Genomic DNA, 16,134 nt, shown 5'->3' on the forward strand with positions numbered 1-16,134 from the left:
GTCAAAGAATGAATCCTAACTCTGCCATCAGAAAAATGATCAGATAGCTTTGTAACAACAGCAACAACTTGGGTTTATTTAGTACCTTTAACATAATAAAATATCCTAAGACAGAACAGCATAAGGAGTTTTTGGGCAGATGGCCAAAGGCTTGCTCAAAGAATTTGGTTTTGAGGAGCCTCTTGAAGAAAGAGAGCTGTGAAGGGAAGAAATTCCAGACCTTAGTGTCAAGGCAGCTGAAGCACAAACACCAATTTTGAAGTGATTAATATCAGGAATGATGAAAAAACTGAAGGAGCACAGTCATCTCAGAGGGTTTGACAGGCCAGAGGAAATTTCAGAGAAACAAAAAGCTGAGATCATGTAGGGATTTGAAAACAAGGCTGAGATTTTACATTGAGTCATTACTTAACTAGAAGCCAACATAGGTCAGTTAGCATTATGATGGTGGGTGAATAGAGCTTGCCGTGAGTTAGAGCACAGAAAGCAGAGTTCTTGATAACTTTACAGTAGAGGATGAGTTCAGAGTGGTTGGAAAAGTCAATTCTAAAGGTAGCAAAGGCATGGGTGAGGGTTTCAATAGCAGACGAGCGGAGATGTGTCAAAGGGGAATCATTTGGAGTTGGAATAGATGATTTTAGGGATGGTCAGAAGCTGATCTTGGTGTCAAACACGACACTTAAGTTGTGACCAGTTTGGTTCTGCTTTGCATGTTTACCAGGGACAGGGATGAACTTGGTGGCTGTATAATAAAGGTTTGTGGGGACCAAAGACAATGGTGTTGGTCTTCCCATTATCTAGTTAAAGGAATTTTCAGCTCAACCACGACTGAATGTCAAACAAGATGACAATTTAGAGATAGTGAAGGAATCGAGAGCTGGTGGTGAGGTCGCACGTAGAATGCCGTCAATATATTTGTGAAAACTGGCTTTTTCGATTATGTCGTGGCGGGACATTATATAATGAAACATATGAGGGGGTCTTTTTGGGGACTTTACAAGTAATGGTATGGGAACTGGAAAAACTATTGTAGTTGTTTATTTGGCTATAGCTGGATAGGTAAGAATGGAATCAAGTGAGTATGGTCCCACCTGGCTGGAAGACAGTGGGGAGGAGTTGGAGTATGCTGGTGTTTATAACTATATCAATGACTACAGGTAGCTTGAGAAGAATGAGATGGGATGGTTTACCATTGTCACAGTTATGTTGGATATAATTTATGACTTTGATGAGAGCCTTATCAGTGCCACAGCAGCGATAGAAACCTGTTGGCCTGTATGACAAGAACACCTTCAAGCACTTGGAGAAAGGGAGGTTGGAGATGGAGTGGTGGTTTGCAAGGATGGAGGTAGTCCATTTTTTTAAGGAAAATAATGGTGGGGCTGATTTGAAAGAGAGGGAGGCAGTACCTGAAGAAAGGAAAGCATTAACAAAATCAGCCAGAAAATGAAGCTGGGTGAGAAACAATTAAGTGGGACCAAGGGACAGGAGGTGGATCTTGTAGACAAGTTGAGCTCTAAGAGGGCATTTGGGAAGATGTGAACGAAATTAGAGAAAGGTGCAGACAGCAATCTGAGAGGAAGTATGACCGATGGGTGAGTGGAGTAGAGGGAAGCAGCAGATGTGGCTGAATGATGGTCTTTATTTTAGTGGCAAGAAAGTTCACGGATTCCTTAGATTATATTGTTTTAGGTGAGAGTGGGAGAGGCAGGAGAGAGCGGTTCAAGATGATTTGCAGCAGAGAAAAGAAGTCAGGGCGAACTTTGCATTCCAGGATGATCCTGGAATATTGAACAACTTTTGTAATGAGAGCAAGACCCAGTAATGCTTTAAGTGGTGCAGCCAGATATGGCATTGAACTGCTTACTAGTTGTCCAATTGACTATTTTCTGTAACTTGGACATAATGGCATAGAGATGAGGGCTGTACAAAGGATTGGGCAGCATGAGAGAGCATAATAGTTTTGATGTGGGCTAGCACATCAAAAATGGAGGTGAGGCTGTGACTGAGCAGATGGATAGTTATAGAAATATTGTGGTGAATAATGTGTTGAATTATTAATAACAACCAGCACCTCACATAGAAAAGCATCCCACAAGGTGTGAGGAAAATAAATGCCAAGCCAGGGAAGAAAACATTAGAAAACAGGTGACCAACATTTGCCTTCTCTAAAATTTGTATAATTTTGATTGGGTTTTTTTTGGTTACAGGTACCTTTGGTGGCACTGTGGACAAAAAACAAATAGCCAGTATTCAGGAATCTGTGGGAGAGACCAGTTCACAAAGCGTAGTTGTTGCAGTGGACAGGTAAAGAAAACCTTCTAATAATGGGGGTTGCGTGTTTTGTATCTTGATAAACTATTTATTTTCAACTGTATTTGAAATTCTTCTTCATGCTGAGTTAGCATGCAGTAAAAGGAAGTGGCATTCAATGTTGCTTGATATGCCATTTTTGACACCACCTAGTTATATGATTGTTTAAACCAATTATTACAAATCTATACCAGAGGTTCCTAAACATTTTTAAAATTGTCTACTTTGGAGATTCATGCCTCTTGCAACCCTCCTATTTTAAAGAAACAGTATTTTTCGTAGTTTCACTAATTCTCAGCCCATAATAATTTGTATTTTGAATTTATAAATGATTAACCAATTAAAAGTTTTTAAACTTATGAGCATGGGTGACACCTTTTCAAGCACATAATATAATGATGAAGCACTACCCCTGTTATGTTTTGTGTAGCCTTTCTATTCTGCATCATTTCGAGCCATAAAAGAGCAATTCTTGCAATTCTCCAGTGTAGAATTCTGACATTGCATATTCCTATAATCTTGTAGCCATTTCAAATAAAATAGCCAATTTATTGCAGGCTGGAATTTTTATTTGTTCATGAGATGTCAGCTTCATTGGCAAGGCCAGCATTTATTGTTGGCCTTCAACTGCACAGACCATGTGGTATAGTTATAGGCAAAGTGCTATTAGGGAGGATGTTTCAGGATTTTGACACAGCGACAATGAAGGAATGGCAAGTAAGATGGTGTATTGCTTGGAGGTTGATGTAGGTGGTCGTGTTTTCATGTACCTGCTGCACTTTTCCGGTTTTGGAATGTGCTGTCAAAGGAGCTTTGGTGAGTTACTGTAGTGCACCTTGTAGATGATACACACTGCTGTCACTGTGCATTGGTGGTGGAGGGATTGAATGTTTAAGATGATGGATGGGATGCTAATTAAGTGGGTTACTTTGTGCTGAATGGTGTAAAGCTTCTTGGGTATTATTGTAAATGCATTCATCCAGGTAAATGGGCGAGTATTTGATCACACTCATGACTTGTGCCTTGTTGGTGGTAAACAGGCTTTCGGGAGGAGGAGGTGACTCTCAGGTCCTACACTTAAAAATTCTTAGAGGGCATGACAGGATAGGTGTAGATAAGATGTTCCCCTGGCTGGTGAGTCTAAAACCAGGCGCCATAATCTCATCTTAAAGGCAGGTCATTTAAGACTGAGATGAGAAGAAATTTATTCACTCGAGGGTGGTGAATCTTTGAAATTCGTGATTCCAGAGGGCTTTGGAAACTCAATCATTGAGCATGTTCCAGTCAGAAATCGATAGATTACTGGAGACTAATGGCATCAAGAGATGTAGAGAGAATATGGGAAGGTAGCGTTGAGGTAGATCATCAGCCATACTGTGGTTGAAAACTGTTGCTGCTGATTGCCTCCAGTGCCACACACGTGTCAAATGTTGAGCTCCAGATCCGTTCTGAATCCCTCCAATTGAGCATAGCAGTGGTGCCACACAACATAATGGAGGATATCTTCAATGTGAAGTGAATTTGTCTCCAAAAGGAATGTGTGGTGGTCACACCTAATAATGCAGCTGCATTTGCAACTTAGATTGGTGAAGACGAGGTTAAGTAGACTTTTCTCGCTTGCTCGTTCACTTAGCAACTGCCAGACGCCAAGTCCGATGGATCCTTCAGTTAGTGATATTGCTACCGAGTCACTTGGTGATGGACATCGAAGTCTTCAACCCAGTATACAGTTGGTTCCCTTGCCACCCTTTGTGCTTCTTCTCAGTGATGTTGGGCCCATTCCAATTTTGATCTGAATTGATCCAAATTATTTTAGATTCTCAATTTGAATTACAAAACTTAATATAGAGCCAACTACCAACACTATATGTACATGATATACCAGGAATATGGAGCCAAAGTAAAGACAGATGTAATTTTGGAACTTGTGAAAACCAGTGTGTTTTTAAAGATACAGCTCCGGAATGGCAGTGTGATGCCTTGCTCCCTATTTTGGTATCTCTGATTTAAAGGAACAAATCTTACAAAGTATTCATTACTGCTTTCTGTATTATTTTCATTTCAGGATATTCACTGGATCAACGAGACTAGATGGAAATGCTATTGGTAGGTTTTTGAATGCTGTACATGTTTTTGTGTATGTCTGATGGTCAACCTAGGTAACCAAAATTCAAATGATTAAATGTAAAATAAATCGCAGCGTTGGATGAGCAGTTGGTTTGATATGAATTTTCACTATTTTGGGCATGGATGTGCGTTCAAATCCAAACCCAGACTGATTGGATAAATATTTCCTCAGCTGATGATTGAAAATGAGTATGGGTGGTTTCTAATCAGCTCCTTGTGGGTATTGGTCGACAACACTAACTTTAACTCTATCGCAGTTGGCAAACTGAGAGGATGCAGGAAGAAATATCATACCAGTGCAGGCACTCTGCTGATATTGGAATTGAGGCACATCAGTGGGTCATAGGAAGCTTTTATTCTGCACATGGCTGTATTGTATTTTTTCCAGAAATGTTTAATGCCCTCCTAAACGTGGCAGATTTCCATTCCACAACATTAACTCCTTCACCTTCAGAAAGTGAATGGATCAAAACAATTCCATTCACTCAGCAGGTAGTGAGTACAATTTATATTTAGTGATTAGTAATTAAAGGAAAATTGAGGAATCAAGTCGCTCCTTTTTTCCTATACTGCCATTGCTGAACCAGCATGTACCACAAAAGTAACCAAATAAGTTACTACTTTGTTTCCTTCCTTTTTTCCAACCACTATATTGCAGTCATGTAACAAACTTGTTTAACGTAATTCATCAACAAAAAACATACTAATTACTTTTACCCATAAACTTGGTTCCAGGAAATGTATTTCCTCTTCTACCAAAACCATCATATATACACCAGGGCTAATAGTATCCTGAATTCCTGTTACATGCACTCACCACGTGAACAGTTTATGCTCCATGTTCCTATTCAAAAGTTACAAATTATGCATACAGGTTACCACACATTACAGGATACCATGTTCCAGGGTCTAGGAACCACAGCATGGTCACATAGTAATTTCCTGCCCTGTTGGTGTGTTACCTCATGTTGTCCTTTTTTATTGTCCAAAGGCAGTTGGTTCAAATCCTACTTCAGAACTGGGGCATCTAATCTAGGCTGACACTATTGCACTATTAAGTGATCGCCAGAGATTGTATACAGGCTATGGACATCACTGGCTAAGCAGCATTTTGTACCCATCTCTAATTGCCCATTTCAAGGTGGTGATGAGCTGCCTCCTTGAATTGCTCCAGTCCATGTGTTGTGGGTACATCCACTGTGTTGATAGGAAGGGAATTCCACGATTTTAACTCAAGAAGCAGCGATATACTTCCAAGTCAGGATGGCTTGTGACTTGGAGGGGGACTTGCAGGTAATAATGTTCCCATACATTTGCTATCCCTGTCCATCTAAATGGTAGAGATTCTGAGGAGGCTTGATGAGTTTCTAGGTGACCCTAAAGATGAGAGACTTCTGTGTCCTTACTCGTATTCCTCCCTCAACCAACGCCAGATAAAACAGCATAGCTTGTCATTCATTTCCTTTCAGATTTTTGGAATCTTACATTCAAACATTAATCAGTGAAGGTAAACTACTTGTTTCCAGAGATGTGAGCAGGTGTTATATAAAAGCATAGTTTATTTTTCTCATTGCTACTAGACCAAGTGTTGTCAGGGACATGCTGGCAGTGAAACCCGATACTAGTCATCCATCAGGCTACCAAACCACTGGCCATCTGAAATTTTACTATTGTAAGGCTTCAGCCCCTAGCTCCATACGTTTGTAGACTCTACACTCCACCTTTATCCACCCCCACAGCCTGGCCCTGCCAGTTTCTCTCTCTCTTTTGCAGCAACTCTCGGTTACCCCCCCCCACCCCTCCGAGTAGTGACGGTGTCCATCTATAGATTGCCTATTATATTACTGTGTCACATGAACTCTGTCTGAGCTAAGACAGCGAAATGGAGTCTGCCTGAGAAAGAACATGGGGACGAGATACTGAGAGAAGAGAAAAAAGACAGTGGGTGGGGAAGATTTTCAGAAATTATGTATGAAAAATCAGCCGCAACCACAATGGATAGTGATTCAAGGTGTTTGAAAGAGAAAGTGAGGGGAAGAAAATCAATTTATTTTTGTCCACAAGCAATATAAGGTCTTTCTTGAAAAGTAATTTTGAAAAAAACTTAACATATTCTTTTTAATTCACCAGTTGATTTTGTACATTGGCTGTGTGCTGTATCTATGGATGAATTGGGTTCATCTCACCATCCACGCATGTTCAGTCTTCAAAAGATTGTGGAAATTTCATACTATAACATGGGTCGAATCAGGCTTCAGTGGTCCAGAATTTGGGAAGTGATTGGAAACCATTTTAATAAGGTACAGTGGTGTTGAATTTCCCTTAGAACATTACAGCGCAGAACAGGCCCTTCGGCCCACGATGTTGCACCGACCAGTTAAAAAAAAAACTGTGACCCTCCAACCTAAACCAATTTCTTTTCGTCCATGAACCTATCTACGGATCTCTTAAACGCCCCCAAACTAGGCGCATTTACTACTGATGCTGGCAGGGCATTCCAATCCCTCACCACCCTCTGGGTAAAGAACCTACCCCTGACATCGGTTCTATAACTACCCCCCCTCAATTTAAAGCCATGCCCCCTCGTGCTGGATTTCTCCATCAGAGGAAAAAGGCTATCACTATCCACCCTATCTAAACCTCTAATCATCTTATATGTTTCAATAAGATCCCCTCTTAGCCGCCGCCTTTCCAGCGAAAACAATCCCAAATCCCTCAGCCTCTCCTCATAGGATCTCCCCTCCATACCAGGCAACATCCTGGTAAACCTCCTCTGCACCCTCTCCAAAGCCTCCACATCCTTCCTGTAATGTGGGGACCAGAACTGCACACAGTACTCCAAGTGCGGCCGCACCAGAGTTGTGTACAGTTGCAACATAACGCTACGACTCCTAAATTCAATCCCCCTACCAATAAACGCCAAGACACCATATGCCTTCTTAACAACCTTATCTACTTGATTCCCAACTTTCAGGGATCTATGCACACATACACCTAGATCCCTCTGCTCCTCCACACTATTCAAAGTCCTCCCGTTAGCCCTATACTCAACACATCTGTTATTCCTACCAAAGTGAATTACCTCACACTTCTCCGCATTAAACTCCATCCGCCACCTCTCGGCCCAACTTTGCAACCTGTCTAAGTCTTCCTGCAAACTACGACACCCTTCCTCACTGTCTACCACACCACCGACTTTGGTGTCATCAGCAAATTTGCTAATCCACCCAACTATACCCTCATCCAGATCATTAATAAATATTACAAACAGCAGTGGCCCCAAAACAGATCCCTGAGGTACACCACTTGTAACCGCACTCCATGATGAATATTTACTATCAACCACCACCCTCTGTTTCCTATCCGCTAGCCAATTCCTGATCCAATTTCCTAGATCACCCCCAATCCCATACATCTGCATTTTCTGCAGAAGCCTACCATGGTGAACCTTATCAAACGCCTTACTAAAATCCATATATACCACGTCCACTGCCTTGCCCCCATCCACCTCCTTGGTCACTTTCTCAAAAAACTCAATAAGGTTAGTAAGGCACGACCTACCTGCCACAAAACCATGCTGACTATCACCTATCAATTCATTACTCTCCAAATAACTATAAATCCTATCCCTTATAATTTTTTCCAACATCTTGCCGACAACAGAAGTGAGACTCACCGGTCTATAATTCCCGGGGAAGTCTCTGTTCCCCTTCTTAAACAATGGGACAACATTCGCTAACCTCCAATCTTCTGGTACTATACCAGAGGCCAACGACGACCTGAAGATCAGAGCCAGAGGCTCTGCAATCACTTCTCTTGCCTCCCAGAGAATCCTTGGATAAATCCCATCCGGACCAGGGGATTTATCTATTTTCAGACCCTCCAGAATATCCTGCACATCCTCCTTATCAACTGTAATACTGTCTATTCTACTCCCCTGCAACCCAGTGTCCTCCTCAGCTATATTCATGTCCCCTTTTCTGAATAAGTTTTCAATTTGGCTAGGGTCCAAAGTTCTTGTTAGCATTTGAGCCATTGTGTGGCCAATAAAGGCTTCTCAGGTTTTTTTTAAGAAGCCATTAAATGCATGAAGAAACTGGTGGATGGACTACTTGTAAGCTGCCAGAGTAATTCAGTATATTTGTATTCTGGTACAGGTTGGATGCAATCCAAATGAAGACGTTGCCATCTTTGCTGTTGACTCTTTAAGACAGCTGTCGATGAAATTTTTGGAGAAAGGAGAGTTGGCAAACTTTCGGTTCCAAAAGGATTTCTTGAGACCTTTTGAGCACATTATGAAGAGGAACAGGTATGAATAAATTACTTTGCCACTGAAAAAAAATGACCCAATTAGAAGTAGGGCGGCATGGTAGCACAGTGGTTAGCACTGTGGCTTCACAGCTCCAGGGACCTGGGTTCGATTCCCAGCTTGGGTCTGTGTGGAGTTTGCACATTCTCCCCGTGTCTGCGTGGGTTTTCTCCGGGTGCTCCGGTTTCCTCCCACAGTCCAAAGATGTGCGGGTTAGGTTGATTGGCCATGCTAAAATTGCCCCTTAGTGTCCTGAGATGCATAGGTTAGAGGGATTAGCGGGTAAATGTGTAGGGATATGGGGGTAGGGCCTGGGTGGGATTGTGGTCGGTGCAGACTCAATGGGCCAAATGGCCTCTTTCTGCACTGTAGGGTTTCTATGATTCTATGATTTTATGAAGAATTTAGCTTTTGTGATTTTAAAAAAAAATTTGTGTGTCATTTCTCAGCAACACCTGATTCACGCATCACTAATCTCCCATTGACCAATATTCAACACTTGTAGACCTCAGACAATGGTAATTCTTGGCAGTGTCTTCATTAAACATACTATACAATTGCATGTTATTTTTCCGAGTTGTAAAGTCCACTCTGATTTTAACTCCACTGAAGATTTGTGCGTGAATTATTGCTTGCATTTGCGTTGAATCAGTACAATGCTTCCTCAGCACTGCACCAGTCAGTCTTATTTATGCTTCAGTATTGGCGTTGAAACTGTGCTGAACAAAAAAATGGACACTACAGTTGAGCTTGAGCAAGCATCTCAGAAAGGGTGTGGTTAACCCCTTGTATCTAAAGTTTCTGGTAGGTTCTGTTTCACCTCTCAGGCATTCAGCTCATATTGCAGCATTCTTGAAGTGGAAGATAATGGAAAATGATGAAGGTAAATAAAATCAGCATTCATCTGGAGGTTGGCTCCATTTTTAGATATACCGTAGAATGGCAACTTACAGACGAGGAAAATTCAGGGTCGAGGATAGAAGTTTGGGCAAGTGAAAACTGATGGGAAAGATAAACCACTGGAGAAGTACTGACAACATTCGGGCAAGTAGGAAGGTGATGAAAATTAGGTTCATGTCATGGAGCTGAGTTAGTTGGGGGCTGTGGGGGAATGGGTGAAGTGGCTATGCTGAAAGCTATGGACAGATCAAAAGGTTAAGAAGGAATAGCTACCAGTTGCAGTTATATGCACTATACAGATCAGAAATCCTTATTTTCAAGGAGCTTAAAACATCATTGCGTCCCAAAGTGTAAGTTCTATTTGAGCAAGATAGATGGGTTCTTAAGAGTTCACCCTCCCATTTTATTGATTGTTGTTTTCTTTCCACTGGTTGATTTGTTTCATAATTTACACACTCAACATCAACAATCAAAGATTTGGCAACACAGCATGTTCGAATAGTTGTTTTGTTCAAAGATGTACTGCCGAATATTTGTGAAAATCCCAAAATTGGAACATATGAATTTCAATAAAATCTTTCTGTTTGAATCAAAGCTGTAAGTTCCTGTCAGATCATCACACCCCATTGTAATAGCCATAGTGTACTATATACACTAGTTTTGTTTAACACTACTTTACTTTTGCAATCCTAGTCACTTTAGATACATATTGAGTGTCATTTATATTGAACGAAAAGCTGCATTTATGAGAAAATAACATTTAGGCTGTGATTATATCTTAAATGACCTTCTTGACCTGTAATATTTACATTGTTTTGCAACTTACCTTCCGGTACTCAACTATTAATTTTTGCTCATTTCAGCAAACTTAGTTGAAATGGATAGAATATAATCATTCCGTGCAAGTATATTAGTGTAGAATTATTTTCAGCACATTACTAGAAATGTTGAGCACCTAATCTTAAATTTGTAACGCAAAGGCAAATGTGTTTGCTTTAATATGTACTCAGGTCACCAACGATAAAGGACATGGTCATTCGGTGCATTGCTCAGATGGTAAATTCGCAAGCTTCGAATATTCGTTCAGGATGGAAAAACATTTTCTCCGTATTCCACCAAGCTGCTTCAGACCACGATGAGCCTATTGTGGAGTTGGCATTCCAGACTACTGGGCACATTATCTGTAAATTTTCTCTCTCTCAAATGCTATAGTGCAATTTCATAAGAATTCCTTTTCTAGTAAATGCTTTCATTTTAATTAAACCTCCTTGATAAATATACATTTTTGATGTATGAATCGTGTATAATACAATACATTAAAAGCTCAATATAGAACAACTTAATTGAAAATATTTTTACAGTAGACAAAAACAACTCAAAATTGTTGATGCCTAAAGTCTTTAGACCGGTATTATGTTTGTAAATGAAACACAGAGAACCATTGATCAATTGTTCTTCTTCTGATGGATGTTTGTTTCTCAGTGGATGTTTTTAAGAAGCATTTTCCGGCGGCCATCGACTCCTTCCAGGATGCTGTGAAATGTTTAGCTGAATTTGCTTGTAATGCTGCATTTCCTGATACAAGTATGGAGGCTATCCGACTTATTCGACATTGTGCAACATATGTGTCTGAGAGACCACAGGTGAGTTAATATCAATGAAAGAAAGAAAGACTTAAATTTATGTAGCACATTTCATGATTTGGAGAGATTCCAGAGTGCTTTACAGCCAATATTTTTGTAATATAAGTATTTGGACAGCCAATTTTGTACAGAAAGACCCCCAAAAAAGTGTGATTATTATTTGATAATCAATTTTAGTGATGTTCCAGGGTGATGATTGTAGGTCAGGATACTAGAGAAAACTTGGAAGAACAAATACTTTGGAATTGCTTATTTCCACCCGAGAGGAAAACTGGTTTAATAAATCATTCGAAAGACCAGGGGTAGAATTCTCCCATCCCACCCATGATGGGTTTGGTGGTGGCTGGCAGCGGAGAATCTTGCAGGAGCCAAAAAGTCAGAAACTCGCCAGGATAAAATCACGTTGCGATTTTCCCAATGGCCATCCAGCTGTCTGGTGGCCTGAACACAATTTTGAATTCATTTGCATCTTATGAATGCTAATTAAAACAGCAGCTCGCTGGCTCCCATCAGACCTTTCAATCTTGCATCACACCAGTGTAAAATTGTCGGCCTGAGACTCCATTGCTAAAGAATGATGTGCACAAGGCGGTCCTCAGTCTGCAAGAGACTTTGAGGTAATTGTAACAACTTTTCTGTCATAATGTTGTGCTGCCCCTGATGCACTGTTCACCAATCTGCCAAAGCAGACCAATTCCTGCCCTCCATCTCCATACCGAGCTGGTCTTCATGGACTGCACCACGGTTCTGGACCCATAGACCTTCCTGTGTCACTGTATCAGATCAGTACTGCGCCTGGGGTTGGGGGTTACTAAGGTCATCTTCCCCCTGATGCTGCACAACAGTGTCTATCTACACAGCACTGTGCTGTGGGACTAATGCAGCTGCTACAACAAAGGTCCAAAGTTCACACTGGGATGGGGTATGAGGTGTGGCTGGCGGGGAGTGGGATGACCTGACAGAAACGGGGGGGGGGGCGCCGCAATGTTGAAGTTGGCGGGGTGACGCCTCAAAGATGGCCTGGCAACACTGGGGACAATGTTAAAGTGGGTGGAAGGGCAAGGGCTCAAGATGGCAGGCAGAGGGGCAAGGAGGTGGATGAAGAAGACAAACAACGGAATACCGAGGGGAAGGAAGCTGGACCCTGGCGAGGCTGCATGAAAACCTCTCAAACAAGGGGTCAAAGGGATACCACATCGTTTTCTCGAAACAGATACACAAAGACTTCAGATGCAGTGGGTAGAGGTCCAATTGGAGCACTGGAACCTTGTAGGTGATGAGGGGGTAGGTGGTTGAGTCTAGAAACAGACTTCTTGAGGCTGCTAACCTTTTTCTTCTGGGTTGCTGACATCCTGCACAGTCTGGTGAAGATTGATGGGTTGGATAGAATGATTTGAGTATGTGCTGGACTGGTGTTTAAATATGGCACCAGGACCTTTGAACCTGCCAGTTGATGGTAGGCAAACAGATCAGCTGCCAGCCCACCTGGTGACTTGGGTGAATTCACCTATGCATAATTAATAAGGTCCCAAGTGCAGAATCTGGTGCGAGATTCTGGCCAGCAGCAAATGTGTTGCCGGAGCCGCCCACCACTGCCCTTAGTCTCAAAATGGGGAATTCTGCCCTTTATCTCTAATCATGCAGCGCTCCCTCAGTACACCACTGGAGCATTGGTCTATAATTTGAGCCGAGAACCTTGAACTCAGCTTCTGATTCAAAGCAAGAGTGTTATCATTGAGCTGTTGCGAATACCATAATTTTGCTAGCTTGTGCTCATCCATTCTAATATCAGTTGCTAAACTGTTGTTACCAATTGCTTATTTAGAATTGGGTAGTATTATAAATGTTATTTGCTGCATTGGTATTGGCAATGTCACATGCAGCTGTGAGATATCATCTCAATAAATAATGAGCAACAAAACAATAAATGTGGTGCGTCTATCAGCTGAATACTCTTTTTAAATTTGGTATAAGACCATAAGACATAGGGGCAGAATTAGGCCACTCGGTCCATCGAGTCTGCTCTGTCATTCAATTATGGCTGTTATTTTTCTCATCCCCATTCTCCTGCCTTTTCCTCATAACTCCTGATCCCCTTATTAATCAAGAACCTATCTATCTCTATCTTAAAGATGCTCAATGACCTGGCCTCCACAGCTTTCTGCGGCAAAGAGTTCCACAGATTCACCACAAGTGGTGGTTTGTTTATACATTGAATAATTCTAGTGTAAGGCTTTCTTGATTTGAATAAAGAAGGTGAATCGAAACAGCTTGCATTTATATAGCCCTTTGAGTGTAGCTTAACATCTTAAGAGCTTCACCGGAGTGCTGTCAAACAAATTTTGACACTAAGTCGCATTAAGAGATATTAAGACAGGTGATCAGAAGCTTAGATGAACAGATAGGTCTTGTGGAGCATCGTTAAGGAAATTAGAGGGACAGAGAGGTTTAGGAGCCAAATAGTGGATTCGAACTCCCGGAATGATTCATTGATTTCTCTGCATTAAAGTTCATAGAATGTAGCCTTAATTGATCTCCCTTCTGACCAGTTGGAGGTGGAGAGTAGCCGAAGCCGAGACCTTCCGCCATCTGTCCAATGATGGAAAGGACTATTAGCACTAAAATTGATAAATGTGTTTTATTTGTGAATGTACCTTGTGTGTGATTCAAGTAAAATGTAATTGTCTATAAATTATAATCACCATATTTTAATTGCATAATTTTTTTATTAACCAGTGTTCAAATTTTAAATATATTTTTATTAGGCACTGAAGGAATACACCAGCGATGACATGAATGTAGCTCCTGGGGATAGAGTATGGGTACGAGGATGGTTTCCGATTTTATTTGAGCTTTCCTGCATTATTAATCGTTGCAAATTAGATGTCCGTACACGGTAAGAGCAAGTTCTGTAGTGATACCTTCATTTAAACTAGAGAGTAGACATGTTACAATGATTTGTTGTTAACATTGCTCATGCAATCTGTCTTGCAGGGGGCTTACTGTGATGTTTGAAATCATAAAAAGTTATGGCCAAACCTTTGAGAAACACTGGTGGCAGGATCTGTTTAGGATTATCTTTCGGATATTTGATAACATGAAACTCCCTGAACAGCAGACTGAAGTAAGGCAAAAGTGGACTTTGTCCAACATTTGATTTGATTTCATTGTGCCGCAGGACCCAAAATAGCCAACAACAATAGTTACTTTGAAGTCTGTCAGTCAGTCTACTTTTGCACTAGATTATCTCCAAATAATGAAGTAAGAAAATGTACACAGCAAGTGGATGACCTAGAATACACTACCTGAAAGGATGGTGGATGCAGATTCAATAATTTTAAAAGGGAACAGGATAAATGAAAGAGTAATATTTGCCAGCATCTGGAGAACGGTCAAGGCAGTGGTGCTAATTGACCCTCTTCTGTCTTATATCGTGAATCTATGATCTAATCTAATACAGAAGTTTGTCTGTTTGAATGTTGTATTTCCAAACTATTTGAGATTAAATGTCAGGCTTAACATTTGCTGTAGGTTTTACCATGTACGTTAGATATGTAGAAATTTCTGATCGAACAATTGATCTTTCCTGAAAAATTGTTGCTCTCAACAACTGCACAATTTGTCAATACCAGAGAAATATTCAGCTTTCTCTACTATAATTAGCTGATGCACACAGATTAAGATAACTTTCACACTGACTTAGTGACTAAAGACAGTGTGCGGCGCAGTTCTGAGCCACACAACTCTCAACTCCTAGATTCAATCCCTCATCTGCTGGTTTGATGCAATGAAGCTGAAAAAATTCCCTTTTGATCTTTTTTTACCTGAAGTGTATTATTAAAATTCACTGTTGCATTTTACAAGAACATGCTGATTATATCATTAAATACTACATCTGATCTTTTTCACAGAAGTCTGAATGGATGACAACTACATGTAATCATGCACTTTATGCTATTTGTGATGTTTTCACACAATTCTATGAAGTTTTAAATCATGTGCTATTGGATGACATATTTGCTCAACTACATTGGTGTGTACAACAAGGTAACTTCTTTATTCAGAAGTATCATAAGAGAAGAGTTCTAAAATATATGAAGATATCATTTAAATGAAGTTCTAGCTCGAGGTGTCCAATGGTAATATCTTTGGTTTTTTTTTAAGTAGTTTGAATAGGTGTTTTTATCTTTTTCAGTCTAATTAAGTTTTGGTTGTGCAAACTGCAGAATTTAGTTTGCTGGCTAAAGCGGCTAGCACTGCTGCTTCACAACGCCAGGGACCCGAGTTCAATTCCCGGCTTGGGTCACTGTCTGTGTGGAGTTTGCACATTCTCCACATGTCTGTGTGGGTTTCCTCCGGGTGCTCCGGTTTCCTCCTACATTCTGAAGGACGTGCTTGTTAGGTACATTGACCCAAACAGGCGCCGGACTGTGGCGATTAGGGGAATTTCACAGTAACTTCATTGCAGTGTTAATGTAAGCCTTTCTTGTGACTTATAAATAAACTTTAAAAATAGTGTAGTTTGATAAATTGATGCCTTTGAAACTTGGCTTAATTTGAATGGGTGATGAAATGCATTTACGTGTTCCTTGCAGTTTTTGTGATTTCATTTTTTTCTTTTGATCTTTATTATAGATAATGAACAATTGGCCCGATCAGGAACAAACTGTTTAGAAAATGTGGTCATACTAACTGGTCACAAATTCAGTCCTTTAGTCTGGGATAAAACATGTGGTTGCATGCTGGACATCTTCAAGACCACTATTCCCCATGCGTAAGTTCAAGTTACCAAATATCTACACGACTGTAGAAGTTTTTTGCGTGATTTTTCTCAGGATTGGA

At 40.7% G+C, this 16,134-nt stretch overlaps 1 protein-coding gene across 1 annotated transcript in view; it reads left to right on the top strand.

Moving 5' to 3' along the window:
- The window catches only part of LOC144508532 (brefeldin A-inhibited guanine nucleotide-exchange protein 2-like), a 96,860-nt gene that overhangs the window by 64,033 nt on the left and 16,693 nt on the right, over window positions 1–16,134 (top strand). The window contains exons 23-32 of the mRNA XM_078236542.1: window positions 2,211–2,307; window positions 4,379–4,419; window positions 6,571–6,740; window positions 8,598–8,749; window positions 10,660–10,832; window positions 11,132–11,292; window positions 14,058–14,188; window positions 14,287–14,416; window positions 15,204–15,339; window positions 15,928–16,066. Of these exons, the coding sequence (XP_078092668.1) occupies window positions 2,211–2,307; window positions 4,379–4,419; window positions 6,571–6,740; window positions 8,598–8,749; window positions 10,660–10,832; window positions 11,132–11,292; window positions 14,058–14,188; window positions 14,287–14,416; window positions 15,204–15,339; window positions 15,928–16,066 (1,330 nt within the window). The remainder of the gene's footprint in view (window positions 1–2,210; window positions 2,308–4,378; window positions 4,420–6,570; window positions 6,741–8,597; window positions 8,750–10,659; window positions 10,833–11,131; window positions 11,293–14,057; window positions 14,189–14,286; window positions 14,417–15,203; window positions 15,340–15,927; window positions 16,067–16,134) is intronic.

Source organism: Mustelus asterias, chromosome 20 (genome assembly GCF_964213995.1).
Source record: "Mustelus asterias chromosome 20, sMusAst1.hap1.1, whole genome shotgun sequence".
NCBI lineage: Eukaryota > Metazoa > Chordata > Chondrichthyes > Carcharhiniformes > Triakidae > Mustelus > Mustelus asterias.